Source organism: Ornithorhynchus anatinus, chromosome 7 (genome assembly GCF_004115215.2).
Source record: "Ornithorhynchus anatinus isolate Pmale09 chromosome 7, mOrnAna1.pri.v4, whole genome shotgun sequence".
Lineage (NCBI taxonomy): Eukaryota > Metazoa > Chordata > Mammalia > Monotremata > Ornithorhynchidae > Ornithorhynchus > Ornithorhynchus anatinus.
In genome coordinates this window covers 57,963,652-57,989,498 of record NC_041734.1, presented here as the reverse complement: position 1 = coordinate 57,989,498, position 25,847 = coordinate 57,963,652, and the positions used below count along the sequence as shown (strand labels likewise).

Sequence of the window (25,847 nt, the reverse complement as noted above, 5' to 3'; positions counted from 1 at the left end):
ATTAGAACCCAGGTCCTTCTGGCTCCGAGACACGTGCTGAGGAAGTGTTTCGAAGCCAGGCCTCCGGCCCAGCCCTAAGGAGGTCTCCCCCCAATCTACTCCACCATTATCCTTCACATCAACGTGTTTAGTGAGTGCCACTTGGGCACGGCAGAAAACTGTACTAGACTGTTGGGGGACAGGAACTTTTCTAATTATCTTTCTCTACCCTACTGAGTTTCAATTTTATTTTTTGTTTGTTTCTGTGTTTTTCTTGGTTCTATTTTAGGTGTTGGTAGCCAATCTCTTTGCCCCTTTATTCGTGGATTGTAAGCGCTTGGGGGACTAGGAACTGTGGCTAATCCTCTCCTGTGTGTTTTGTTTTTCCAAGCGCTTAATACACCACTTTGCTCACACTAAATGCTTAATAATTGCTATTACGACTCCTACTACCTCTTGTCAGTGCCCTCTCCCTACTGGGCTTAGTCGTACCCAAGACAGGGGCTCACAGGAGCCACCCACGATGCCCACTTACACACTGTTCGTGCCCTGTGGGAAGGGGTACAGGAGCCAGGCTCCCCGATTCTCCCCGACCCCCTCAAGGAGTGGGTGGGAGGGGTGGGGTTGATCGGGACCCTCCCTCATTCCATGAACACAGCGGGGACTTCATTTGGTTTCGAGTGGCTCCAAATCCACACTAGTGGATAGAGCACAGGCCTGGGAGTCAGAGGTCATGGGTTCTAACCCCGGCTCTGCCGTGTGTCTGCTGTGTGACTTTGGGCAGGCCCCTTTGCTTCTCTGTGCCTCAGTTCCCTCATCCATAAAATGGGGATTGAGACTGTGAGCCCCATGTGGGACAGAGACTGTGTCCAACCCGATTTGCTTGTATCCACTCCAACGCTTAGTAGACTGCTTGACACACGGTAAGCGCTTAACAAATACCCCAATTATTAATTCCTGCCGCGGATAACCACGGCCTCCCCTCACTTCCCAGACTAAAAACCCCCTTTTCTACATCTCCTCCTCCCTTCCGCATCTCCTCGACTCCCGCTCTTTGCCCCTCTCCCCACCCCACGGCACTTATGCACATATATAAAATTAAATTCTATTTATGTATATTGATGCCTGTTTACTCGTTTTGATGTGTCTATATGTGCAATTCTATTTATTTATATTGATGCCTGTTTACTTGTTTTGATGTCTGTCCCCCACCCCACCCCGCTCCTAGACTGTAAATCCGGTCTGGGCAGGGACTGTCTTTATTACTGAGTTGTACTTTCCAAATGCTTAGTGCAGTGATCTACACATAGTAAGCGCTCAATAAATACGATTGGATGAATGAGTGAACTTCTCAGAGGAAACCTACGGGGCCAAGGCCCGGGCCCGGGGCTTAGGGAAACAAGCATAAATCAGCCAATCCTCTAAAATGTGAGCCCGGTTGTGGACGGGGATTGTCTCTCTTTACAGAGATGATGATGATGATGATGATGACGGTATTTGTTAAGCACTTACTATGTGCCAAGCTAGTGCTGGGGTAGATACAAGGTCATCAGGTTGTCCGCGTGGGGCTCATAGTCTGATGGTATACGTTAAGCGCTTACTATGCGCCAAGCACTCTTCTAAGCGCTGGGGTAGATACAAGGTCGTCAGGTTGTCCCGCGTGGGGCTCCCAGTCTGATGGTATCTGTTAAGCGCTTCGTGGCCTTGGCTTGGGAGTCTGAAGTCATGGGTTCTAATCCCGGCTCCGCCGCCTGTCTGCTGTGTGACCCTGGGAAAGTCACTTGACTTTTCGGTGCCTCAGTTTCCTCATCTGTAAAATGGGGATTAAGACCGTGAGCCCCAAGTGGGACGACCTGATGACCCTGTATCTACCCCAGGGCTTAGAACAGCGCGCGGCCCACAGTAAGCGCTTAACGAATACCAACATTATCGTTACTATGGGCCGCGCGCTCTTCTAAGCGCTGGGGTAGATACAAGGCCATCAGGTTGCTGTTACCCCTTCCCAAGCGCTTAGTCCAGCGCTCCGCACACAGTGAGCGCTCGCTAAATACGGTGGAATGATGGAGTCCATCCCTCCAGAGGCCCAGGGGTGCCCACCTGGGCCCGGTCCGGTCCTCCGGCGTGCCCGTTTGACGCCCCGTGGCAAGAGCCCGGAGGTCGTGGGTTCGAGTCCCGGCTCTGCCCCTAGTCAGCTGTGGGACCGTGGGCAAGTCACTTCACCGGGCCTCAGTGACCTCATCTGTCAACTGGGGATGAAACCGTGAGCCTCGCGTGGGGCCACCTGATCATCCCGTATCTCCCCCGGCGCTTAGAAGAGCGCTCTGCACCTAGTAAGCGCCGAGCAAACACCCAGCCAGGGGCAGCGCGGGCAGGGGCGAGGAGGAAGGAGGAGGAGGAGGAGGAGGAGGAGGAGGAGGAGGAGGGGTTTGAAGCCCCACCCATCGTCGGGCGGGTCGGGGCGGCAGTCCGCAAGCTCGGCCGCGCTCGCAGGGCACCGCGCAGCACCGCAGCCGCAGCGCAGAGCAGCCGAGCCGGGCAGCGGCGGCGGGCAGGACCGGCCACCATGATCGCTTTGTTCAACAAGCTGCTGGACTGGTTCAAGGCCTTGTTCTGGAAGGAGGAGATGGAGCTGACGCTGGTGGGGCTGCAGTATTCGGGCAAGACCACCTTCGTCAACGTCATCGCGGTACGGACCGGGGGCACGGGGGGCACGGCCCGTCCCCTCCTCCCCGGGCCAGGGGCCTGGCACCGAGGCCCCCCGGGGGGGGCGGAGCCGGGGCCGGCCCCCTGCCCGGCCCCGTGCCCCCCGATGGGGCAGGGGCAGGGGCAGGGCCATGACGGGGCGAAAGGGCCGGACAGCGGCCTCCTTCCCTTCCCTTCCCTTCCCTTCCTTTCCCTCCCCTGCAGGGTGGGCAGGGTGGGCAGGGGGCTCGGCCTGGGCCGGCCCGGCCCCACCCACGGGCACCGGGGGGGAGGGGGAGAAAAAAAACGGCCTCTTTAACCCCTCCCGTGCCGGAACAGGAAGCCGAGCCCCCGTTAGCCCGCCCGACACCCGACACCCGACCGCCCGACACCCGACTGGGAAGGGCCGGGCCCGGGCCCGGGAGCCATTTCCTCCGCTTCGGGGTCTCCCCTTCCCTCCCCAACCCCCCTTTCCTTCCCCTTTTCCTTCTTTCCTTCCCCTTTTTCCGTCTTCCCTTCCCTTTCCTTCCTCCCTTCCCTTTCTTTCCTTCCTCCCTTCCCTTTCTTTCCTTCTCCCCCTCCCTCCCTCCCTTCTTCCCCTCCCCTCCCTCCCTTCTTCCCTCCCCTCCCTTCTTCCCCTCCCCTCCCTCCCTTCCCCTCCCCTCCCCTCCCTTCCCCTCACCCTCCCCTCCCCTCCCCTCCCCCTCCCTCCCCCTCCCCTCCCCTCCCCTCCCTCCCCCTCCCTCCCTCCCCCTCCCCTCCCCTCCCTCCCTTCTTCCCTTCCCCTCCCTCCTCCCTTCTTCCCTTCCCTCCCCTCCCTCCCTTCTTCCCTTCCCCTCCCTCTCTTCTTCCCTTCCCTCCTCCCCCTTCCCTTCCCTCCCTCCCTCCTTCCCTTCCCCTCCCTCCCTCCTTCCCTTCCCCTCCCTCCCTCCCTCCTTCCCCTCCCTCCCTCCCTCCTTCCCCTCCCTCCCTCCCTCCTTCCCCTCCCTCCCTCCCTCCTTCCCTCCCCTCCCTCCCTCCTTCCCTCCCCTCCCTTCTTCCCTTCCCCTCCCTCCCTCCTTCCCTTCCCCTCCCTCCCTTCTTCCCTTCCCCTCCCTCCCTTCTTCCCTTTTCCTCCCTCCCTTCTTCCCTTTTCCTCCCTCCCTTCCTCCCTTTTCCTCCCTTCCTTCCTCCCTTTTCCTCCCTCCCTTCCTCCCTTTCCCTCCCTCCCTTCTTCCCTTTCCCTCCCTCCCTTCAACCCTTTCCTTCCCTTCTTTCTTCCCTTTCCCTCCCTTCATCCCTTTCCCTCCCTTCTTTCTTCCCTTTCCCTCCCTTACTTCCTTCTTTCCTTCCTCCCCCTCCTTCCCTTCCTCCCCCTCCTTCCCTTCCTCCCTTCCCCTTCTTTCCTTCCTTCTCCTCTTTCCTTCTTCCCTCCCCTCTCTTTCCTCCTTCCCTTCCCCTGCTTCCCTTCCCCTCCTTCCCTCCCCCCTTCACTCCTTTCCTTCTTCCCTGCCCCTCCTTTCCTCCTTCCTTCCTTCCTTCACCCCAATCCTCATTCCCTTCCTCCCTTGCCCTCCTGACCCCTCCCTAGGTGGTGGGGGAGAGGGGCAGGGTTTCCAGGGGAGGGGGCTGAGGGAGGCGAGCGGGTGCCATCCTTGGATGCCCGGTGACACAGAGGGAAGGAGGGAAGAAGAGACCGTTGGTCCGGGAGGACACCGGGAGATGGGATTCAGTCAGGGTCGGGGGTGGAGGGAGGGAGGGTTTTTGTTGCCTAACGGGGAGGCCGAGAAAGCAGCCAGCAGGAGGTTACCATCTTCCCCCAAAAGGGGAAGATGTGAGCTGCAGCTGGGTGTTTTGTGTGTGTGTGTGTGTGTGAGTGGAGGCTGCAGTAATGGCTGCGGCCTGCAGCTGTAGGGAAGAAGCTCAGAGACCCCCCTCTCCTCCAGCAGCTGGGGACCCCTGAAACTGGTCTCAGGGGAGGAGGTTGGGCTTGGTCCTGGCCAGAGCCACGCCCGGCCCGAGCCCCGGCTCCACGCTTCATGTATTATGGCCTTGAGGTTGAACTGCGCTAGCCTAGAGTCCCGGTCGGTCGGGCGGAAGGGCCCAGCAGGACCGTAATGATAGTATTAAAGCGCTCGCTATGTGTCAGGCACTGTACTGAGCGCTGGGGTAGAAACGAGCCGATCAGATTTTGAGCCCCACGGACGGCGGCCGGTCTCGATCCCCATTTTACGGATAAGGTAACCGAAGGCCAGAGAAGTGAAGTGACTTGTCCAAGGTCACGCAGCAGACAAGCGGCGGAGCGGGAATTAGAACCCAGGCCCGTGCCCTTTCCATTAGGTCACGCTGCTTCCCTTCCATCCCTCTCCCGCCAAGGGTTGAGAGCGCTCCCCTCCCCGGTCCGCCCTTCACCCTTGGAGTCCTGGGTCAGGATTCCACATCCCGGACCTGAAGCCCAGGAAGGCTGAGGGTCTAGAGGTGGAGGTCCCCATGTCAAGGGAGAGGTGGCCATCAAATTGCTATGTGAATTAGGTTATCTTCCCCATGAATGGCACCTTGCACTCTGGGGAAGGAGGTGGAGACATCTCACCCGAGCCCGCTCTCCTTGAAAGAATCACATGACTCCAGCTCAGGAATATTTGGAAGGCTTTCCTGTAGTGGGTCAAATGGATTTATTGAGCGCTTACTGTGTGTAGAGCACCGTACTAAGCGCTTGGGAGAGTACAATAAAACGGACATCCTCCGTGCCCACAACGAGCTGACAGTGTAGAGGAAGGGAGGGAGGCGGCAGGCTGATTGGGATTATTGCTGCTGGACTCCTGGGCCGCCCTTGCGTACCCCTTGTCCTCAGTGCTTGACTCCTTGAAGGAATATTTTCTTGAGGCACAGGTCCTGGACAGAGCTTGATAATCGAGGGGGCTCCTGCCCCCCTCCCCCCAGCCCACGCTGTAGGCCCGACCACAATCAATCGTATTTGTTGTGCACTTACTGTGAGCACTGCACTGTGCTAAGCACTTGGGAGAGTGCACTATAGCAGAGTTGGTAGACGTGTTCCCTGCCCACAGTGAGCTGGAACCCCTACAACTCCAGGTGGGGCCTTGGCATAAGTGTCTCTTTGTGGGCCGGAGCCCACTCAGGACTGGCATCCCAGATCAATCAGTGCTATTTATTGAGCACGCTTACTGTGTGCAGAATACTTTGATAAGTGCTTGAAAGAGTGCAACACAACAGAGGTGGTAGACTGGCTCCCTGTCCACACAGAGCTTATAATCTAGAGCGGGGAAACAAACATTAAATAGATACAGCACTTATGTCCATACCCATAATGTGGGGCTCAGGGTGGGGTGATCCCGCAAAGGGCAGACTGTTAGGGGAGGAGAAATTAGGATGGCACCCATACCCCGAGAAGGGAGAGAGCAGAGGAGGGAAAGGGCCCTAGGACTTGTGTGTTTTCAGAACAGCTTTGCCCGTTTCATCCCGGCAGCATCCGACCTAGACCTGAAGCACCCCGGGTCATGAATAGTGTGACTTGCCAATGGAGCTCAAATTCACCATCCTCATCTTCCAAGTCGATTTCCAGCGTGGCAGCTGGTCCCTGCCTTGAAGATATGTCCCAAAGTAAAGGGGGCAGAGGCGGCAGGGGATGACACCTCTAACAATTTAGGTTGTTTGAGGCCCCTTTTCCCAGTATCCCACTATCTCTGTCCTTCTGAAGATCATAAACTAGCCCTTCTTGGGAGTCATCCCCCCCCCCCCCCACCAATAAAGCATCCTGATGCTAAAATGAGGAATTAAGACTCCATCTGCTCCATCTTGGCTTCCTGGGTGATGACACCTGAACCACTGACCTGCTCTGGCCCTCAGTTCCCCATCTGCCCGGTACCCTTGATTCTGCAGAATTGGCCAGTGAAACTTACTTGGAAATTGCTGAGTTTGCCCACTTCTCCTGCTTGCCCGTTTGATCCCGCTTAATAGACTTTCCTAAGGTAGCGGTAACGTTGAGGTCCGACTCCATTCTTGAGCTGGAACTCTTTTGTACAGAGAACAAAGACTAGATTCCTGCCCCCTGCTTTGCCGACGGGTCAGAAACTTCAAGCCCGGTCGCTGTGGGCCCACTAGCGGCTCTGGGCCCGGGTAGACTGGACAAATGAGCTGATGGGGCAGTGTAGCCCCAGGGGATTGTAGCAGGACAAGAGGCAGTGGTGATTAGGGTCTGGTTAACCAAGTCGAGGAACCCTTCAAATTCTCTGGTAAGCATCAGAGCCCTTCGTAGCTACTATCAAATGAGCTACAAATGAGGGCATTGGACTGAGGGAACCCCACAGTGCAGAAAAGTACAATGACTTGCCCAAAGTCACCCAGCCAATGTGGGAACCTGGATCAAAATCCCAGACTCTTCTTTTTATGGTATTTAGGTGCTTACTTTCTGTCAAATATTGTTCTAAGCGGTGGGATAGATACAAGATAATCAGGTTGGAAATAGACCCTGTCCCGGAGAGGGTCTTAATCTCCATTTTACAGTTGAAGTAACTGAGACACAGAGAAGTGAAGTGACTTGCCCAAGATCTCACAGCAGACAAGTGGCGGAGCCGGAATGAGAACCCGGGCCCTCTGACTTCCAGGCCTGTGCTCTTTCCACTGGGCCACACTGCTGCTCTTGCCGCCTTAACTCCTCAGGCACGACAGGCGGGAGGTTGGAGGAAGTTTAAGTGATCTCCATCACCTAGAATGTGATGCTTCATGCCGTAACAACGTCCTCTGGGCCAGGGCCAGGTCCTGGAGCCAGTGTGCCCCCGGCCCCTACAGGGCATAGACCAAAAGGGCAGGGGCATCGTGGGGGAAGCATCATGACTAAATGGGCAAAGGCTTGTGACAGATAGTGAAAGAAGAACTGGGTGCTCCCTGTGAAGGGGGACCACATCTCCATCACAACCATTAGGCCCAGAACTGAGCTTCAGGGGACTGTGGAGAGAGTAGTTTGGACTTCCTCTTTCTCCCTGATGCTCTGACGCACCATGCGAATCAATCAATCAATGGGTGAAGCAACAGGGGCCTCAGGGAGGATACGGCAGGGTGGGGGGGATGGTCTCAGCAGCTCAGTCTGGTGATTTGACCCCTGGGCTGAGAGCGAGGGCATTCCATATCCCCTAGGAGCTGGGTAAACTGAGGACTAGGTTACAAATGTGACTTTATGTATGAAGCAGAGAAGCAGCTTGGGGCCAGGGGGAACGCTGTGTGGCTGGGCATGGGCAATGACAGGGCACGGCTGGGCGTGGACAGTGGCCGGGGATTGCCATAGAGCTGTGTGTTCGGATTCCTCTTCAGGCTGAGGGTTACCTTAACTCTTGCCCCTAGACTGTCAGCTCCTGGTGGGCCGGGAACCTGTCTACCGACTCTTGTATATACTCTCCCAAGTGCTCAGTAAAGTGTTCCGTACACAGGAAGTACTCAAAAAATACCATTGATTGACTTTTTTTTCCCCCTTCCTGTTTCTCCAGTGCTGCTTCTGGGAACTAAACCAGACTGTCACATATGGAACCCCTGGGGTCAACCTTTAATCCCTTTGGTTGGAAGTTAAGCTTTGGTCCCCACAAGCTTGAGAAACCTGGAGAAAGTAGGAAGGGGTCAGGAAAGAAAAAAGGGAATTCCTAAAGGGCTGGAAAACGGGCCTCACGAGGAAAGACTAAAGGATCTGAAATCATACAGCCCAGAGAAGAGAAGGCTAAGGAACAGGAGAAAAAGAAAAAGGCTTAAGTTACAGAATGAGGGATTTAGGTTGTATACAAGAGAGAATTTCTTGAATGACTGTTGTGAGGCTCAGTAATCCTCTGGAGATTTTCAAATAGAAAATTTGTCCCCAACGGACTGGGCTGATAACGGGCTGATCCAGGCCTGCCTGCGCGCAGGCTGGGAGCTGTGACCTCTGAAGGGCCCTCAGCTCGAGGAGGCTCCGATCCTGGTCCCATTGGGAACGAAAGCCCCTTGGAAAAAGTCATCCAGTCCCTTGACTTGTGACCAGGCCCCCTCCTCCCTGTGGCTACTTCTCCATCTTTGTCTGTTCCTCCCAGTCAGGACAGTTCAATGAGGACATGATTCCAACAGTGGGCTTCAACATGCGCAAAATCACCAAGGGGAATGTGACCATCAAGGTGAGAGGTTTTGCGGGGCGAGGGGAGGACAGGGACAAGGGAAGAACTGGAAGGAGGCAGGAGAGGTTGTGACTCCTTTGGGGAGTTGGGGAAAGAAAGAGGGTTTGGGCTAGGGAGACTTGGGGAAGTGTGGGAGAAGAAAGAACGGGGTGAGGGTCTTGGGGGAGGGGGGAGAGAAAAAGGGAGGCCCTTGGGGTGAAAACTGGAGGAAGGGATGGGAGGGACTGTGTCTGTCGGCTAGAAGTGATTTCCTCGAAGGAGAGGATGGAGAGATGAAGCGCGCTGGGGAGGGAGGGGATCCAGACCTGTCCATGACCCCATCCCGCTCGCTCTCCCTCCATAGCTCTGGGACATCGGGGGACAGCCTCGCTTCCGCAGCATGTGGGAACGATACTGCCGTGGAGTCAGTGCCATCGTGTGAGTGCCTCGCCAGGAACACTGGGCCGGGAGCGCCCCACTTCTCCCGCCCCCCCCTTCGGGGCTCCTCCCCGCAACAAACTCCAGCCTCACGGTCAACAGCCTCGCTGGGCCCTGCCAGGAGCCGGGCAATGTTCTGACCCCCTGAGGAGATGCAGTAGACGCGGTCCCTGCCCTGGAAGAGCTCACACCTTAATGGCAGAGGCCTGTGGACACAGATTCTCCAGGCTCGCCTCTGGCAGGCACCTGGCTCTGAATCCATAGGCCAAAAGAGGTCTCTCTTGGAGTCCCTGACCCTGCAGGGCTCAGGATCAGCCGCACAAGCAGGAGAACCTCAAGGACCCGGGTCCACCGGAGCCGTTGGGATATCCTTGAGGCCGGGAGATTACAGTATTTATTCAGCGTTGGGGTGGATCAGAGGTAATCAGGTTGGACACAGTCCCTGGTCAATATGGGGCTTGCGGTCTACGGGGGAGAGAGAACAGGTGTTTAACCCTTTTTTACAGATGAGGAAACTGAGGCACAGAGAAATGAAGTGATTTGCCCAAGGTAATGCAGCAGGCAAGAGGTGGAGCTGGAATTAGGGAAGCAGCGTGGCTAAGTGGAAAGATCACGGGCTTAGGAGTCAGGGGTCATGGGTTCTAATCCCAGCTCCGCCACCTGTCAGCTGTGTGACTTTGGGCAAGTCACTTAACTTCTTGGTGCCTCAGTTACCTCATCTGTAAAGTGGGGATTAAGACTGTGAGCCTCACGTGGGACAACCTGATTACCCCTTATCTACCCCAGCGCTTAGAACAGTGCTCGGCACATAGTAGGCTCTTAACAGATACCAACGTTATTAATTAGAACACGTCCTCTCACTCCCAGTCCTGTGGGTGGCCTAGTGGATAGAGCACGGGCCTGGGACAGGGCCCGTGTCCAACCCGATTTGCTTGTGTCCGCCCCAGTGCTTAGAACAGTGCCTAGCACAAAATCAGCACTTAACAAATACCACAATTATTACGACTGTTATTTTCAGTGGGCCACACCGCTTCAGAGTTGGAGGAAGAGGGTTGGCACCCAGCTGAATCCCTGCTGTTTTTTGACTTGGTGATTCGTAGCCCTGTCCTCAGTCCCTTCGCCCTATTGGTCTTCCCTGCAGGTACATGGTGGATGCCGCTGACCAGGAAAAAATCGAGGCCTCAAAGAACGAACTCCACAACTTACTGGACAAGCCTCAGCTGCAAGGCATCCCGGTCTGTGAGATCCCCCCGAGGAGGGTTGGGTCCCTGGGGATGGGGGCAGAAGGTGGTAGGCCCATGCTGGCAGGGGGCAAGAGAAGGACACAGGCAACCTGCTGCAGCAGGGCTATATGAGTGCCCGTTGGGTGCAGAGCACCGTACTGATTTCCTGGGCGAATAAGCAGTTACAGCTAAGAGATGCGGTCCGGCCCTTTGTCTGTGAGGGAGACTGACAGACCTAAGCCATTCACGAAATCTCCAGCTGACGACAGCAATCATAGGACAGGATAAAGAGATAAATGTAAGTTAGTACAAATTGAGATGATGCCTAAGTGCTGGAATATAGGTACAGACCCGATCTAGGAAGGATGGGCTTTGTCGGGAAAGACCTCGACGGGAGAGGAGATTCCGAAGAGCTCTGAAGACGGGGAGAGCTGTGGTCTGGCTGATTTGAAGGGAGGGGATGGTGCAGATGGGAGGAAGGCATGAGTAACTACTCGGAGGAGGGAGGGTAGAGAGTCCTAGACTGTAAGCTCATTGTGGGCGGGGAACATTGCTACCAACTCTGTTTTATCGTTTATATTTTACACCCCAAGTGCTTAGTACGGTGCTCCGCCCTTGGTGACCGCTCAATAAATTCAATTTTTTTCAATAGTATTTGTTAAGCGTTTACTGTGCGTCAGGCACCGTACTAAGCGCTGGGGTAGATACACCGTGTCTGTCCCACATGGACCTCACGGTCTCATTCCTCATTTTTCAGATGAGGTAACTGAGGCACAGAAGTTAAGCGACTTCACCACGGCCACACGGCCGATAAGTGGCAGAGTCAGGACTGCAACCCACGTCCTGACTCACAGGCCCGTGTTTTATCCACTAGGCCACAGTGCTGCTTCTCAATTCGCTTGATCGAGAGTAGAGAAAACGGCAGTGAGGAAGCTAACTTCGGACGAGCGAGGAGTGCGAACCGGGGTGCGGTGGAAGAAGGGAGAGCTGACGTTAAAGCTGATCGTTAGGAACGTGCCTCGGTTCTGCTTTCTGGGCAGGGCCCACCTAAGAGTTCCCCTGTCTCGCCAGGGGTGACCGATCTTTTATCTTCTTCCCCTTCCTCGCAGGTCTTAGTCCTGGGAAATAAGCGAGACCTCCCAGGGGCGTTGGATGAGAAAGAGTTGATTGAGAAAATGTGAGTACCCTTCTGTAATCTCCCCTTCTGGTTCTCCCTACCTCAGATCTTGCCCTGGCTCTCCTCCTTCCCCCTGGGGCCGAGTCTCTCTCCCCAGGTGGTTGGCACCCCAACCCCTTGGGATCAGGACAGGTAGGGTGCCCATCTGTCTGGTTTTCGGGTGGTCTCTGCTCCTGTCCGGTCTGGGGCAGGTGTGGGGGAGAGGGCTCAGCAGAGGAGTCGGTGCTCACGGCGGGAGGCGGGGGGACCGGGCCTGGTTTCTGGCCTAGGAGAGGGGAGGAGAGGGCCTTGTTCTCCTGCTTCTGCCACACGGTGGCCCCAGAATCCATCCTCTCCAGCCTGTCTCCAAGGCCCAACCTCCCAGAGCCCTCTGTGGGTCCGCCCTCTCCGGGTCAACTCTGCCTCACTTGAAATGTCTCCTCTTTCCCAGGAATCTGTCTGCCATCCAGGACCGAGAGATCTGCTGCTATTCAATTTCCTGCAAAGAAAAGGACAACATCGGTGCGTGGCCAGGGATCGGGGCTGGGGCGGAAGTGGGGTTTGGGGTCTGAACCCACCTTTCTCTTCCTGGCATATTTCCCCTCCCCCGTCTCGCCCCCGGACACACACACACACCCCTGCAGAGAGCCACGCCCCAGAGGCTTTACCCTGCCTCTCTCGCTGCCCTCCCTCAGAGAAGCAGCGTGGCTCAGTGGAAAGAGCCCGGGCTTGGGAGTCAGAGGTCATGAGTTCAAATCCCAGCTCTGCCACTTGCAGCTGTGTGACTGTGGGCAAGTCACTGAACTTCTCTGTGCCTCAGTTACCCCATCTGTAAAATGGGGATTAACTGTGAGCCTCACGTGGGACAACCTGATTACCCTGTATCTACCCCAGCGCTTAGAACAGTGCTCGGCACATAGTAAGCGCTTAACAAATACCAACATTATTATTATTTCCCCCCCAGATCCTATCACGCCCCTTGGAGGGAGGTGTGGACCGTAGAGTAACCCAACCCTGTCTTCCCTCCCACCAGACATCACCCTACAGTGGCTTATCCAGCACTCGAAGTCGCGGAGAAGCTGAGACTGCGGGCCCACCCTTGGCCAAGGAACCGCCATCCTCCAAACTCGAAGCTGAGCTCCTCACCTGCCCGTCCCTTCTCTTCTCCAACCCTCCCCCCACCTGCCTCCTTTGCCTCCCCCAGGCAGGGGCCGGGTTATCTGGGGAGCCCAGAGTCCTGTTCTGCTGAGGTTTGAACTCCTGTTTTTATTGTAAAGAAACTCTCCACCTTCTCCCTCTTTCTTTCTTTCTCTCTCTCTTTCCCCCCATTCCTTTCCTTGATTCTCTTTCTCTCTCTCTCTCTCTCTCTCTCTCTTCCCCCTCCCACCACCGCCAGCCCCAGCTCCACCACTCCCCTGCTCCTGCTCCGACCCACCCAGCACTGTTCAGTTATTGTCATGTGTGTACAGTATATATATGTATATATATTTTAATTTTTTAATTTAAGCAACGACTAAAACCATCGGGGCCTGCCGGGGTCAGGAGCAAGGAGGGAGCAGGTGCAGGTGGAGGACAGGTTGAGGGAGGCGGTGGGCATTGGATGGGCGAGGCGGAGGCTGGTGTTTTATGACTCTCTTCTTGGATGAATTCGTAAATCCTGCGGCCCCCACCCCCAACCGTCAGACCAGTGCAGGTCAAGAGCAGGGGTGGCATCTCTGGATCCCCCCTGTGGGGTGACGGGGCCGTTGTCGCGGGCTGGGCCAGGGCCTTGGAGCTTGCTGCTTTCCCCGGGCTTTGTCGTTGAATGCTGTAAGTGTGGGGAAGGGGGGTGGGAAAGGACTGACAGGCACAGGCCGGGTGCCGAAGTCCACTGAGCAAAAGGGGAAAGATCCCACCCGGGAATTCAGAAAGGCTCCCCACCAGACCTCCGTTCTGCTTCCCTCACCCTTTCGCGCGGCGTGAATCGAGCCTGCCTTCTTCCTCTTGGTCCACGATTGTCTTGCTCTCAGCCCCCCACCCGTGCTTTTTTCTCTCCCTCCCCCTGCACCAGCCCCTCACTTTCTGTTCTCATTTTGCAGAGTTGCACAAGGAGAGAGCTCAACAGGGGCGGGTTTAGTTCGTTTTGGTTTTGTTTTTATTTAATGAATTGTAAAGTGGCGTTCTCTTCCTTTTTTACAACACTTCTCCACTCATATTTGACCTTCTCTGTTGGAAAATGATTCTGGTACCTGTATAATTTTTTTGCCTCCTAATAACAATAATAATAATAATAATATCGATGAGAATAAATGAACAATTTTGTGTTGGGGGGGTGTGTGATGCCAGTTATTGTTTCACAGATGTGATTTCTCCCCACCCCGCCCCCAGGACAGCCCCTGTGAGTAGAGGAGGGTCAGCTCCCAGGCCCCGGCGCCCACCTTGACCGGGACGTGTCAGCCCCCCAACCCACACCCTCTGGACTGAACGCCGCAGCCCCTCCCCCTGGCTGAACGCTCGGGATCCCTCGGAGTTGCCGGGTGAATGGGGACAGCCGGGTGCCTGGGCCTTGCTTTTTCCACCTCTGCCTGAGGGAGAAGGGTCCTGGCCTGCTCCCTTCAGGGAGACCCAGCCCCATCAGGGGGATGGTGGAGAGGATCGATATGATGCCAGGCAGCTTGAGGCTAAGACCAGAGGGGCAGGAGGGAGGCTGGCGAGGGCTGTGGTAGAGGGCTAAGGGGGCAACATGCCCTGCCCCCACTGAGCATTTTCCTGGCTCTGGATTCTGGTCACCCCCTGACTCATTGCCTTCCTCCTGCCAGAACTGGGAGTTTTTATTTTGGTTTAGTTTCTTTGTTTTGTGCTTTAAATGGTATCTGTTAAGCACTTGCTATGTGCCAGGCACTTTCCTCCTAAGCACGAGGGTAGATAGAAGCTAATTAGTTTGGACCCAGTCCATGTCCTGTGTGAGGCTCACGGTTTTAGTCCCCATTTTTACAGACGAGGGAACCGAGGCAAAGAGAAGGTAGGTGACTTGTCTAAGGTCACAGAGCAGACTAGTGGAGCCGGGATTAAAACTCAGTTCTTTCTTCTGACTCCCAGGCCTGTGGTCTTCCACTAGGCCACGCTGCTTCTCTGGAGTTGGAGAAGAGTCTCTTCTGGAGCCCCACCTCTCTCACTCGATCGACTTCCGAGCTCTTAGCCAACGCTGAAAGAAACTAACGTAGAGTGTGTACTTTGTCTCCCAGATTTACTGCATGGGGGTCAGGAGAGGGAACTGCCAGGTTCCCTCTTCAAGGCTTGCCCTTGGAGACTGGTCTCCTAGCAGCCTCCGGTAGAACGATCGGCCATGTTTGTCCAGAGGAGCCAGTTTGGACCAACTTCACTTATGGGGGGTGGGGGGGCCTAGCTCCCATCCTTCTCCCTTGGCTGCCATTGACTCCCTGGTAACCGGAGTAGGCCCTGCCAGGCTCCTACGAGGAAAGAGGTCCTACGGAGGGGAGAGCTGGGAGACAGCAAGTCCGAATTCTCAACTTGTCTGCCTTAGCCTGCTGAAACATCCGGCCCTCTTGGATGGCGCGGGAAAAGGTCTGGGTTCTTGCCGGATCAAAGTAAAGATTGCTGGAAGGTGGGAGAAGCTATCGTCTCCGAGTTTCCGGTCATCCCGACTCCCTTGCTCTCACTACCTCACCATCATATATTTGCTTTTGGAATAGAGGATTTGGATCAATAGCTGTGGCTAGGTGACAAGAGAGAGATTGAGAGCCCTCCTCCCGGAAAACGTGAATCAACGAAAGCTTCCCGCGAGCAGACCGCACGCCACACACAGATATCTGCCACTCCCACTGCAACATGGGCTATTTGATCCACGGGGGGAAAATCCTGTTGGGGCGGAGGACTTAGGGACACTAGAACCCTGCCTCCAGAAGGAGCTGTTCTGTGGGAAGGGAGGGCGAGCACTCTCAGATTTTTCTAGTTTGGGGCCCGGTTCCTTCGGCCTGGGAGGTTCAGTGCCATCATTCAACCGATCAATATAGATGATTGCTAATGTACTGTGTCATCCACCCCTTCCAGCTCCACCCCTAGCCATCCTGGCCTTTCTCTCCCAGCTGCCTCCCCCACCCCAGCAACCCAGCCGGGCCCTTTGGCCTCCCACCCCCTAGCCCAAGCAGCCAGCCGGATCTGAGCGAACAAGCCGCGCATTGTTTGCTGGCTGGCCGCAGCCCCGCTCAGAGGGACAGCAGCTCCTTCCCCGAGCCCCGGACTAGCTCATCCTGCAGGCCGCTCACGTCATTCCTCCCAGGGCTTCTCTGCCAGGCTTTCTTCCCCCCTCCTCTGTCCCGCCAGCTTCTCCCAGCGCTCTTACTGGGGACAGAAGGGAGTTGAATGACAGGGTCCCCAAAATGGGATGCCCAGAGAAACTGAGTCCCGCCCTCCCCCCTTCACACTTGGGGTCCTCCGTCCTCATCTCCTCCCCATGCCCCATTCCAGCTCTCTATCCATTCTACCCACTTCAAATGTGCTCCCTTGTGGCTTCCTCCTCCCGATCCCCACCCCCAAGAGCCATACAGGCCGGCCCCCGAAGGCCAAGAAATTGGGGGCAGTGGGACGGCGATGCATCGAAGATCCCCAGAGTTCGAGTAAAGCAACAGAGGGGTCCGGAGGGAAGAAAGAAGCACCCGCCGAGCCCGTCTTGAGTTTCTCCAGACAAAGCTGGGGGTTCCAGTCGCTGTGGTAACAGGTCTGAGGGAAATCGGTGGGTGTCGGCCCCAGCACAAAGCCCGCTTGCATGGCAGCACCATCTCTTAGCAACCGCCTCCCTCTCCTCTTGGCGGCTGCTGCCGATCCCGGGGGCGAGCACCCGGGAGAGAACAAGGCAGTTAAGATCCCGAGGTGGAGAGGAGCAGGGTTCCCGGCTCCGGGTCGGCGGGTGAGGGGACGTGGAGGGTTGTGGGGGTGGAGGGGAGGGGGAATGGGGTCCGGCAATGCCACGGGGCCTTCCAGCTGGCCCAGAGGCAACCCAAACCAACCCAGGACTCTCTCCTTCACAGCCCTGTCTTGGACTTCAGGAAGCCCAGTGGCTCTGCCTGAGAGGGATTTGGTGCCCAAGGAGAGATGCCCTCCCTGAAGCCTTGGCCCCACAGCTGCAGCCCTGAGTAGAGGTCGGGGAGGCACCTCGGAGAATTCAGGAGCGCGAGGGGGCCAACGCGCGGAGCCTGTTCTGGGGAGAGGAAGCAGGAAGCCCCTTCGAGTGGGTCAAGCTCTGGCCACGGCCTCCGGAAGCTTTCGACTTGGGAGGGAGATGAGGTGGGGACGGGCTCAGCTGCTGGGTCTCCCCGGGAGCCCGAACGGATATCTGTAGGATCCGTTGCCAGAGCGCCTCAGGGAGCGTGGGCATCTCAGTGAGTGTAGAAGCCTCCAGGCTCTGGGAGGATCGGACAACGATCTTTACTCCACGGGACATCCGCTTCGTGGAGGGTGAGCAAGGGGGCCTGGTTAGGAAGCTGGGCCTGTGGCCCCTGGGTCCTTGCCGACCACCCCCATTTGAGGCCCAGGGGCAGGTCCATAATAAAGCATAGTACCCTGCTTCCTAGCAATCGCTGAACTGACCCATGGCTGCCCAGGGTCCAGCCAACACAATCATAATAATAATGGCATTTAAGTGCTCGCTATGTGCCGAGCACTGAACTAAGTGAGCACTGGGGTGGATACAAGCAAATCAGATTGGACACAGTCCCTGTCCCACATGGGGCTCAGAGTCTTAATCCCCATTTTACTGATGAGGTAACTGAGGCTTAGAGAATTTAAGTGACTTGTCCAAGGTCACATTGCAGACCAATGGCAGAGCTGGGATTAGAACCCAGGTCCTTCTGACTCCCAGGACCTTGCTCTATCCACTAGGCCATGCTGCTTCTCAACTTGTGGTCCTAGCCAGACTATAGAAGCTCAGCAAGATGGATGACTGTGAGACGCTGGGCAAGGAACCCTGCCTCTCCACAGGGGAGACCCAAAGACTGCCAGCTGGGGAAGGTGGGCACAGCCCGGGCATCGTATTAAGGAAGCCACAGCCTGGGAGCTTGTAGTCTACCTAATTTATTGGTTTTTCAGACATCGGTGTCTCCTACGGGGCCACGCTCAGGACGGGATCTTGATAGGATGGGATTCTGGGAGAGAAGAAGAGAGAGATGGGGCAGGTGGGAGAGAGAGGGCAAGGGGTGGAGCCTCAGCAGTAAAGGGGGGCCACACGGGGTGGCAATTCATCACGGTCAGGTTGGGTTCTAACCCACCGGGAGGCTTCCCGTCCCGCCAGCCGGAGCTCCCTTTCCCGGACTGGCTACCTGGGTAGGGGGGAGGCAGAGAGGATGGGGCGGGAGGCGGGGGTGCCGAGGCCCATGGAGGAAGGCTCAGGGCCCGGGAGCTGGGCTGGGGAGGGCAGAGCTACCAGATGGGGCCGGGACTACAAGGGCAGGACAGAACGGCAGAGGGCCCGAAGACCCAGGAGGGCACGGGGTGAAGAAAGGGGCCATCACATCCCAGAACCCACGCCCGGGAGACCTCGGGACAAGGTGCGTCCAGTCCCTCTCTGGGCGGAGAGGCAGGACCAAACCCGCTCGGCTTGGGGCCCGCTGAAGGGGCCGGCCTGGGGCCGCCGCCCACCCGAGCCAGGCCTCAGCAGGGCGTGCCCAGCCCCGGCAGCGGGGGCGACTCCCTGGGCTTGTGGAAGTAGATGGAGGATGACATTTCCGTCTTCGGCTTGCTGTCCGAGCCAGCGCCCGAGGAGGCTTCGCCCGGCCCGCACTCCTCGCAGCAGCAGCAGCAGCAGCAGCAGCAATCCATGAAGGCCTGGCCCAGCGGCTTGCAGAGGCACAGGAGGAGCACGGGGGTGATGGAGCCCTTGAAGAAGACGGAGAACTGGTTGATGAGGTCGAGGAGCTCCAGCGTCGGCTTGGACAGCTCCGGGGACAGGTAGGCCACCACTATGTTGCAGACGTTCTCCGGGAGGGTGCACAGGCCGTACACCACCGTCAGCCCCACCACCGTGCTGTCCAGTTGGGTCTCACACTGGCCGTGCTTAGCGGCCCGGCACTCCGGCTTCTTCTCCGAGCCGCGGATCCTGTGGGTCACCAGCTGGCAGGTGACGGTGAAGAGGATGGGCAAGCAGAAATAGCAGCCAAAATTCCACCACATGCGGGCGTTCTGGTAGGTCAACACCAAGGAGTAGACGGAGTCGGGGAGCCCGGGGGAAGGCTTCATGACGCAGGAATCGGCCACGGCGCCCGTCGCCGGCGACGTCTCCTGGGCCAGCTGCCACAGCAAGAGCTCGGGCACTGCTAGGGTCATGGAGCCCACCCAGATGACCGCCAGCTTGGCCAGGATGGACTGGCAGCGTTCGATAGGCCGGGCCTTGGCCAGCGGGCTGGTGGCTGCGTGGAAGCGGTCGATGCCCAGGGCGCACAGGCTGAATGTGGTGACCCCGAGAGAGGAAACCTGTGGGGGCAGAGAGGAGAGGGAGGGTTAGGCCCGAGGACCAGGTAGGAAGGGGAGTCGGGCTCAGAGAGGCCACAGAGACTGGGGCCGATATCCGGAGGGCCCAAGTCCACTTTCCAGCCCGGACACTTGCTGAGCAAGAACGAGGAGCGGCGTGGCCTGGCGGAAAGAGGATGGGCCTTGGAGTCATTCATTCATTCGATCGCATTTATTGAGCGCTTACTGTGTGCAGAGCACTGTACCAAGCGCTTGGAAAGTACAATTTGACAGTAGATAGAAACAATCCCTAGCTAACAACGGGTTCACAGTCTAGATAGGGGGAGACAGACAACGAAACAAAACAAAACAAGTAGACAGGCATCAGTACCATCAAAATAGACAAAGAGAATCATAGATACCTACATATCACTAAGTCAAAGGACCTGGGTCGCTGCGTCACCTTGGGCAAGTCACTTCACTTCTCTGTGCCTCAGTTCCCTCATCTGCAAACCTATGCTCTCCCCTACTTAGAATGTGAGTCCTATGTGGGACCTGATTATCTTCTATCCATCCCAGCACTTAGTACAGTGTTTAGCACATAGTAAATGTTTGGCACATAGTGTTTAACAAATACAATCATTACTATTATTATTGTTATTATCATTTTGAGCCGTTCCTCTATAAGGCGCAGGTGAGTCCAAGGCTACTGGTCTGGATGGCTGGGCTGCCCCATTGGCCCAGGGCTACTGTGCACTCTCCCACCACTTAATGTCCCATCTCCTACGCACTTAGATGCTCTCTCCACTCCCACCCCCACACGCATGTACATATCCTTACACTTAGGAAGCAGCATGATTTAGTGGATAGAGCCCAAGGCTCGTGGAGTCAGAAGGTCGTGGGTTCTAATCCTGGCTCCGCCACTTGTCTGCTGTGTGACCTTGGGCAAGTTACTTAACTTCTCTGGGCCTCAGATCCCCATCTGTAAAATGGAGATCGAGACTGTGAGCTCCAAGTGGGACAGGGACTGGGTCCAACCCAATTTGCTTGTATCCACCCCAGCGCTTAGTGCAGTGCCTGGCACATAGTAAGCACTTAACAAATACCATAATTATTATTATTATTATTTGCTTCCCTTACCCGTGACTGATCTTAACGTACGTCTCCCTTGTTACACTGTGAGCTCCCTTTTTATGATATTTAAGCGCTTACTCTGTGTCAAACACTGTTCTAAGTACTGGGGTAGATAGAAGCACGGGGTTCACAGTCTACGTTGGAGGGGGAACAGGAGAACCGAGGCACGGCAAGTTAAGTGACTTGCCCAAGGTCACCCAGCAAACATTTGGCAAAGTACGATTAGAACCCAGCTCCTCTGGCTCCCAGGCCTGTGCTCTTTCCACTAGGCCATGCTGCTCCTTGAGGACAGGGATCATGTCTACCAACTCTATTGTATTGTACTCTTCCCACTGCTTAGTCCAGTGCTCTGCGCATAGTAAACATTCAAAAAATGATCGATTCACTGATTGGAGGGCAGGCATCAGACTTCTCTTGTTCAGTTTTATGAGGACAAACCGATTCACCGGTTTCAGAAGGTCCTACCCAGAACTGCAAGGCTCAAGCTTCAGCCTGGAGCAAGAAAACCTGAGAGCTCCATTAGACGTCCCCCCAGGAGCCGAGCGTGAAGGGGACGGGGCGCAAGGAGTTTTGGGCTTTTTGGCTTCCAACTGGGAAGTGGGGAGCTGCTTGTCTCTCAGGGCCTGCAGCCAAAATGAGAGCCACGGGCTCAGCGAGTTGAGACAAGAACACAGTGGTCCAGCCTCCCGGGGCTAGAGGAAGGTCAACCCAGGTTTCCCTCTTTAGGACCGTGCTGCCAGTCTTGGGGACTGTCCGGGTGCTGGCCTGGTCCTGGCCCAGAAACACCCCTCCCCCTTTCCTCCCTAAGCGGTGAGGATCCGGCCCCAGCCAGCATTCCTCCTCAACCCATCCCACGCCCACCCTTCCTGGCCTATTCAACACCCAGGAAAGAAGCCAAGAGGAAGAAGCCAGGCCCAGCAGGGAAAAGAGCAGAGGAGACAAAGGATCGAGGGAGAGAATAACCCTCCAGAGTAATCGAAAGCATTCTGCCACCCTGGAGCCAGGGTCAAGGTCCCCAACCAGGGAATATTCCCCTTCCCTCTCCCAGAGGAAGCCACATCTGCAGGAATCAATGTCCTAATTTACAGTCCCCCAGGAGCTCTCTGCGCTACTCCGGCCCCCAGCCCGAGCTGGATCTCAGACCTTCTCGAATCAGGAGCAAGAGCCCCAGTTTCTTTTTCCCACAGTCCTGAGCCAAACATCCTAGATTTCTTGAGGTCCTCTGGCTTTAGACCCTCAACCAGGCCTGTTCACCTGCTCCGGCTTAACATTTTTTAAGCTTCCCCCATTTGCTGGTGGTTCTTCAGAGACAGTCAGTAATAACAACAACGATAATAATGGTACTTGTTAAGTTTCGTTATGTGTCAAGCACTATGCTGACATTGGGGTAGATAGATACAAGGGAATCAGGTTGGACACAGACCCTGTTTCGAATGGGGCTCAGAGACTAAGTAGGAGGACAGCTGGTACTGGAATCGCATTTTACAGATGAGAAAACTGAGGCACAGAAAAGTTAAGTGACTTGACACAGCAAGCAAATGGCAGAACCAGGATTAAAACCTATGTCTCCTGACTCCCAGCCCTGTGCCGTGCTCTTTCCATTTGGCCACACTCCTTCCCACCAAACTTACCTCCTCCAGGAAATCCTCAAATCAATTAGTGGTATTTCTTGAGCACTTACTGTGTGCAGAAGGTTGTACTAAGCACATGGGAAATTAGAGGACAATTCAACAGGGTTGGATTAGTGTTTTCGAGGCCCTCCTTCTGACTCAAATCATTCCACTATCCCCGGGAATCTTGTGAAGATCCCTGAAGTGATTATCAAGGAATTTCTGTCCTTTTGTTTTTTGGTAGCACTTCATACCCCTATTTGTGTTTGAAGATTATCTCTTAAGGCTGTCCTGTCTACCCCATTTAATATTTAGCTTCCTGAGAGGAAGGATTCTCACTTTTTAAAAATGTATCTGTTAAGCACTTACTATGTACCAGACACTGTACTAAGCACTGGGATAGATACAAGCTAATCTGGTTGGACTCGGTCCATGTCCCACATGGTGCTCTCAGATTTATTTCCCATGTTACGGATGAGGTAACTGAGGCACAGAAAAGTTAAGTGACTTGCCCAAAGACACCTAGTAGACAGGTGGCAGAGCTGGGATTAGAACCCAGGTCTTTCTGACTGCCGGGCCCATACACTATCCACTAGGCCACGCTGCTTCTCTTTCCGTCTTCTCCCTTGTCTCTCTCTCCAAGGTTTTGCCCAGGGTGGCCATTTTGTATATTTCTCATGCACTGATTGCATTTAATCAGAGTGGGGTCCCTGGAGGAGGCAGGGTTGGAAGTGAGAAGGACCTTGAGTGTACAGAGTTGGGAAGGAGGGTGACAAAGGAAAAGAGACAGAGATGGAAGTTTGTGTGACTAGAGATAAAAGGAGTGGGAAGGAAAGAGCAGAAAGGAAATGTAGGCCAGAGAGGTGGGGTGTAAACCTTGAAGATAGAGAGTTTTACAGTACATCCCAGTTTTCTTTGCAGTCTTCTATGTATCTTTGGACCTTTCTTGACCTCAATTACTCCCTCCAGAAACAAAGCAATGCCCAGACCAGCCCATAATGGATTCACACCATCTTGCCAAAAGGAACTTACCCTAGGCAAATCAGAATTTGGGCCTAGGGAGGGCTGGGATAAACAATGCCATTTAGAATTCCGAAAGTGACGCAGAAGTGGGTGGGAGGGAAGAGAAGAAGGAGGGTAAAAGCTGGTCCCTATCTGCAAGACTGGGGAATTTGTATCTCTTTTCTTTTCACAGTGAGTCCCAGATGAAATGAGCTGAGCCATCCACACAGAATTCATGAAGAGGCTTGGATAAAGAGAAGAGGTGTTAGGGGGCGAGGGGAAAATCCAAAGAGCACGGTGAGGGAGCAGGGAGAGAGGGTGGGGGCGGTGGGGGAGAGAGTCAGACAGAGAGACAGAGACAGAGAAGACCAGAGATTTAGGGATTTAGGGCTCACTGGCAAGAGTCCTACAGAACCAATCCCAACACTGCAGCAAAGCCACTGACCTTGTAATACAGAGGTCTCCTGAAAACGCTTCCGAAAGCGAATACCCAAGGACCTGCCAGGGGGCTAAGATGAGGGTGAGATTTAGGCCTGACCATCAGAGGTGAGCGGGGGAATCACCTTCATGCACTGTGTTTGTCTGACCTACGCCTTTCCCTCTCCACTGGTCAGAGGAGGAAGCTGAGGCTCAGAAAAGCTAAGTGACTCCCCATAGGTCATATAGAAAGAAGGTCAACAACAGATCTGGTGCTAGAACCCAGGAATCCTGGTTCTCCACTGGGCTGCTCTGCACAGACATCAAGATCAGCTCCGGGGCACCTGGAAATATGATTGATTATGAGAGCCCTATGTAGGGTTGAGTGCTCCCAGATCCCTCAGTACACACTGGGGGGGGGGGGGGGGGCGGCGGCAGGGAAGAGGAGCAGTTGTACTCTAGGAACACTGAGGACAGGATGGAAGGATGGGTCTTCAAATGCCCCAGGAGGGATTGAGGTTAGGTTTCGGGATAAACCACTTGCCTGCTAAGGTTGCTAGACATCAGACTGCACTGCCAAAGGAATCCAGGGGGTCTTTTTTCTTGGAGGATGTTTAAGAAAAGAGACAACCATCTCCCTGAGTGCAGTTCTGCTTGGAGATGGGAGAGTGGGGAATGGAGAGAGGGGGGTTTGAGATGACCCTGGGGGCCTTCCAGCCCAGGATTTTATACTTAGAAGAGAAGGAGACCCTTGGGAGCTTGGTTAGCACCATCTGGGCTTCTGCCCGACTGGCAAGAGGGACTCAGCCATGGCAGCCAAAGACCAGAGTAGAGAGTAGTAGAGCAGAGCAGAGCAGAGCAGAGCTGAGCAGAGCACAGAGGAGCAGAGCAGAGCACAGCAGAGCAGAGCACAGCAGAGCAGAGCACAGCAGAGCAGAGCACAGCAGAGCAGAGCACAGCAGAGCAGAATAGAGCAGCACACAGAAGAGTAGAGTAGAACAGAGCAGAGAAGGTCAGAACAGAGTAGGGCAGAGTAGAACAGAGTAAATCAGAACAGAGTAGAACAGATAGATCCCAGGGACAGTTTCCAACCTCCCCAAACATTTTCTCATTTTTATAGGGAAAGAAACTGAGGTGCAGAGAGTAGCTAGAGACAGAGCTGGGATCCTGTTTCCCTCCACCTGCCCTCTTCCCTTCACTCAGGCCCCTCGGAGGGCCCATCACACCCCGGCCCTCGATGTCACCCATTCTTTGACTGAAGTGGAGGAAACAGACACGGAAGACAGACCTGGAATTGGAACCCAGATGTTCTGAGATGGAACCCCAGCCCCTCCCCAACAGGGCAGTGTTTCTATCTCCTCGCCCCCTCCTCCAGCCGGGACGCCGCGGGATTGCCCTTCCTCGGGTCCCAAGCTCCCAAAGGCAAGCTATTCAGGCCAACCGGCCAAGCCCGACAGCAGCCACCCCAGGTGATGAGGGGGGAACCCCAGTGCCCGGGCATCTTACCTCCATGAAGGGCACAGCCCGGCAGGATACGTCCCCCAGCAGTCTCCACTTGGTGATCTCATTGAAGATGACGACTGGCAGGCAGAAGAAAAGAACCAGGAAGTCCCAGAGGGCCAGGCTGGCAAGGATGGAGTTCCAGGCGCTCTTCAGGTAGTAGCTGTGCCACACGACGCACATGACCGACAGGTTGCCCACGATGCCCACAGCAAACACCACCAGGGCCAGGAGCATGACGGCGTAGGCACTGTAAGAGCTCTCCGTCACCGGGTACAGCGGGTTCTGGATCTGCAGCCTCCGACCTGGGGAGCCTGACAGGTTTCCCGGGATCCTCTGCCCGTTTCCCCAGGTGCCCTCGCTCTGAGATGGGTCAGTGCCATTGAGCATCAGGGACTTGGTGGGCAACAGCCCGACGGGGTGGATGGGCCGGGGGTATTCCACTTGCACCCCTGGAACGTACTGCTGGACCCCCTTGGCTTCGTCATCTTTGGTGCCCCTCCTGAGTCGTAGCCGCGGGGCCTCTCCCCCCGTGGCGGCGTGGCGGCCCTGGGAGGGCAGGACCATCCTCGGTGACAACCCCGCCGCAGACACGGTGGCGAGGGAGAAGGCCAAGAAGCACAACCAGGACATGCTGGGTGCGGGGGAAGGTGTCTGGCCTGGGGCCTCGGGGGCTTGCGGGTGAGAGGAGGCGGGCACCCCTGGGTTCTCTGCCCGGGAGTGGGGAGGTGCCTGACTTGCTGGTCCGACTGTAGCGGCGCATCTGGCATCGCCTCCGAGCTCGGGATGGATTAAGAGCGACTCCTCCCCCCCTCTCCCTCCCCCGCAAGTCCAAGCTGGCTGGACCCAGCTGAGGCCAGGCCCTCTGCTGGAGGCCACGGGCTCCACAGGGAAGGATGGAAGCAGGGGTGGGAAGAGGTCTGGTCAGGGAAGGGGGAGCGGGGTAGGAAGGGCCGGAAGAGGTCAACCAACCCAGGATCCCCAGGTAACCCTTCATTCGTTCTGCTATGCGCAGAGCACTGTACTCGTCGCTAGGGAATAAACAGTGACAATCCCTACCCACCATGAGCTCACAGTCTAGAGGAGGGAGAGGCGGGCATCCGTACAAATAAACAGATATCCAAATAGACAGATATCAATACAATTAATAAAATGACAG

At 55.9% G+C, this 25,847-nt stretch overlaps 2 protein-coding genes and 1 long non-coding RNA gene across 3 annotated transcripts; 2 read left to right on the top strand and 1 right to left on the bottom strand.

Annotated features, from left to right (window-relative positions):
- The first annotated feature begins 2,425 nt into the window (after positions 1-2,425).
- ARL8A (ADP ribosylation factor like GTPase 8A) lies at positions 2,426-12,909 on the top strand. The gene is made up of 7 exons (XM_029069420.2): positions 2,426-2,665; positions 8,709-8,789; positions 9,133-9,206; positions 10,348-10,441; positions 11,539-11,606; positions 12,037-12,107; positions 12,619-12,909. The coding sequence occupies exons 1-7, from the start codon at positions 2,543-2,545 to the stop codon at positions 12,666-12,668; spliced, it is 561 nt and encodes a 186-aa protein (XP_028925253.1). The 5' UTR covers positions 2,426-2,542; the 3' UTR covers positions 12,669-12,909.
- Positions 12,910-15,805: 2,896 nt separating this feature from the next.
- Positions 15,806-17,148, top strand: LOC114813168. Its single transcript, XR_003760802.2, has 2 exons — positions 15,806-16,491; positions 16,613-17,148. It is a non-coding gene; the product is annotated as an uncharacterized LOC114813168 (long non-coding RNA).
- A 490-nt stretch (positions 17,149-17,638) lies between these two features.
- On the bottom strand, positions 17,639-25,450 carry GPR37L1 (G protein-coupled receptor 37 like 1). Its single transcript, XM_001514264.6, has 2 exons — positions 24,695-25,450; positions 17,639-19,049 (listed from the first exon to the last, which is right to left on the bottom strand). Exons 1-2 carry the CDS (start codon positions 25,319-25,321, stop codon positions 18,231-18,233), a joined length of 1,446 nt encoding a protein of 481 aa, XP_001514314.3. The 5' UTR covers positions 25,322-25,450; the 3' UTR covers positions 17,639-18,230.
- Between the last annotated feature and the right edge of the window lie 397 nt (positions 25,451-25,847).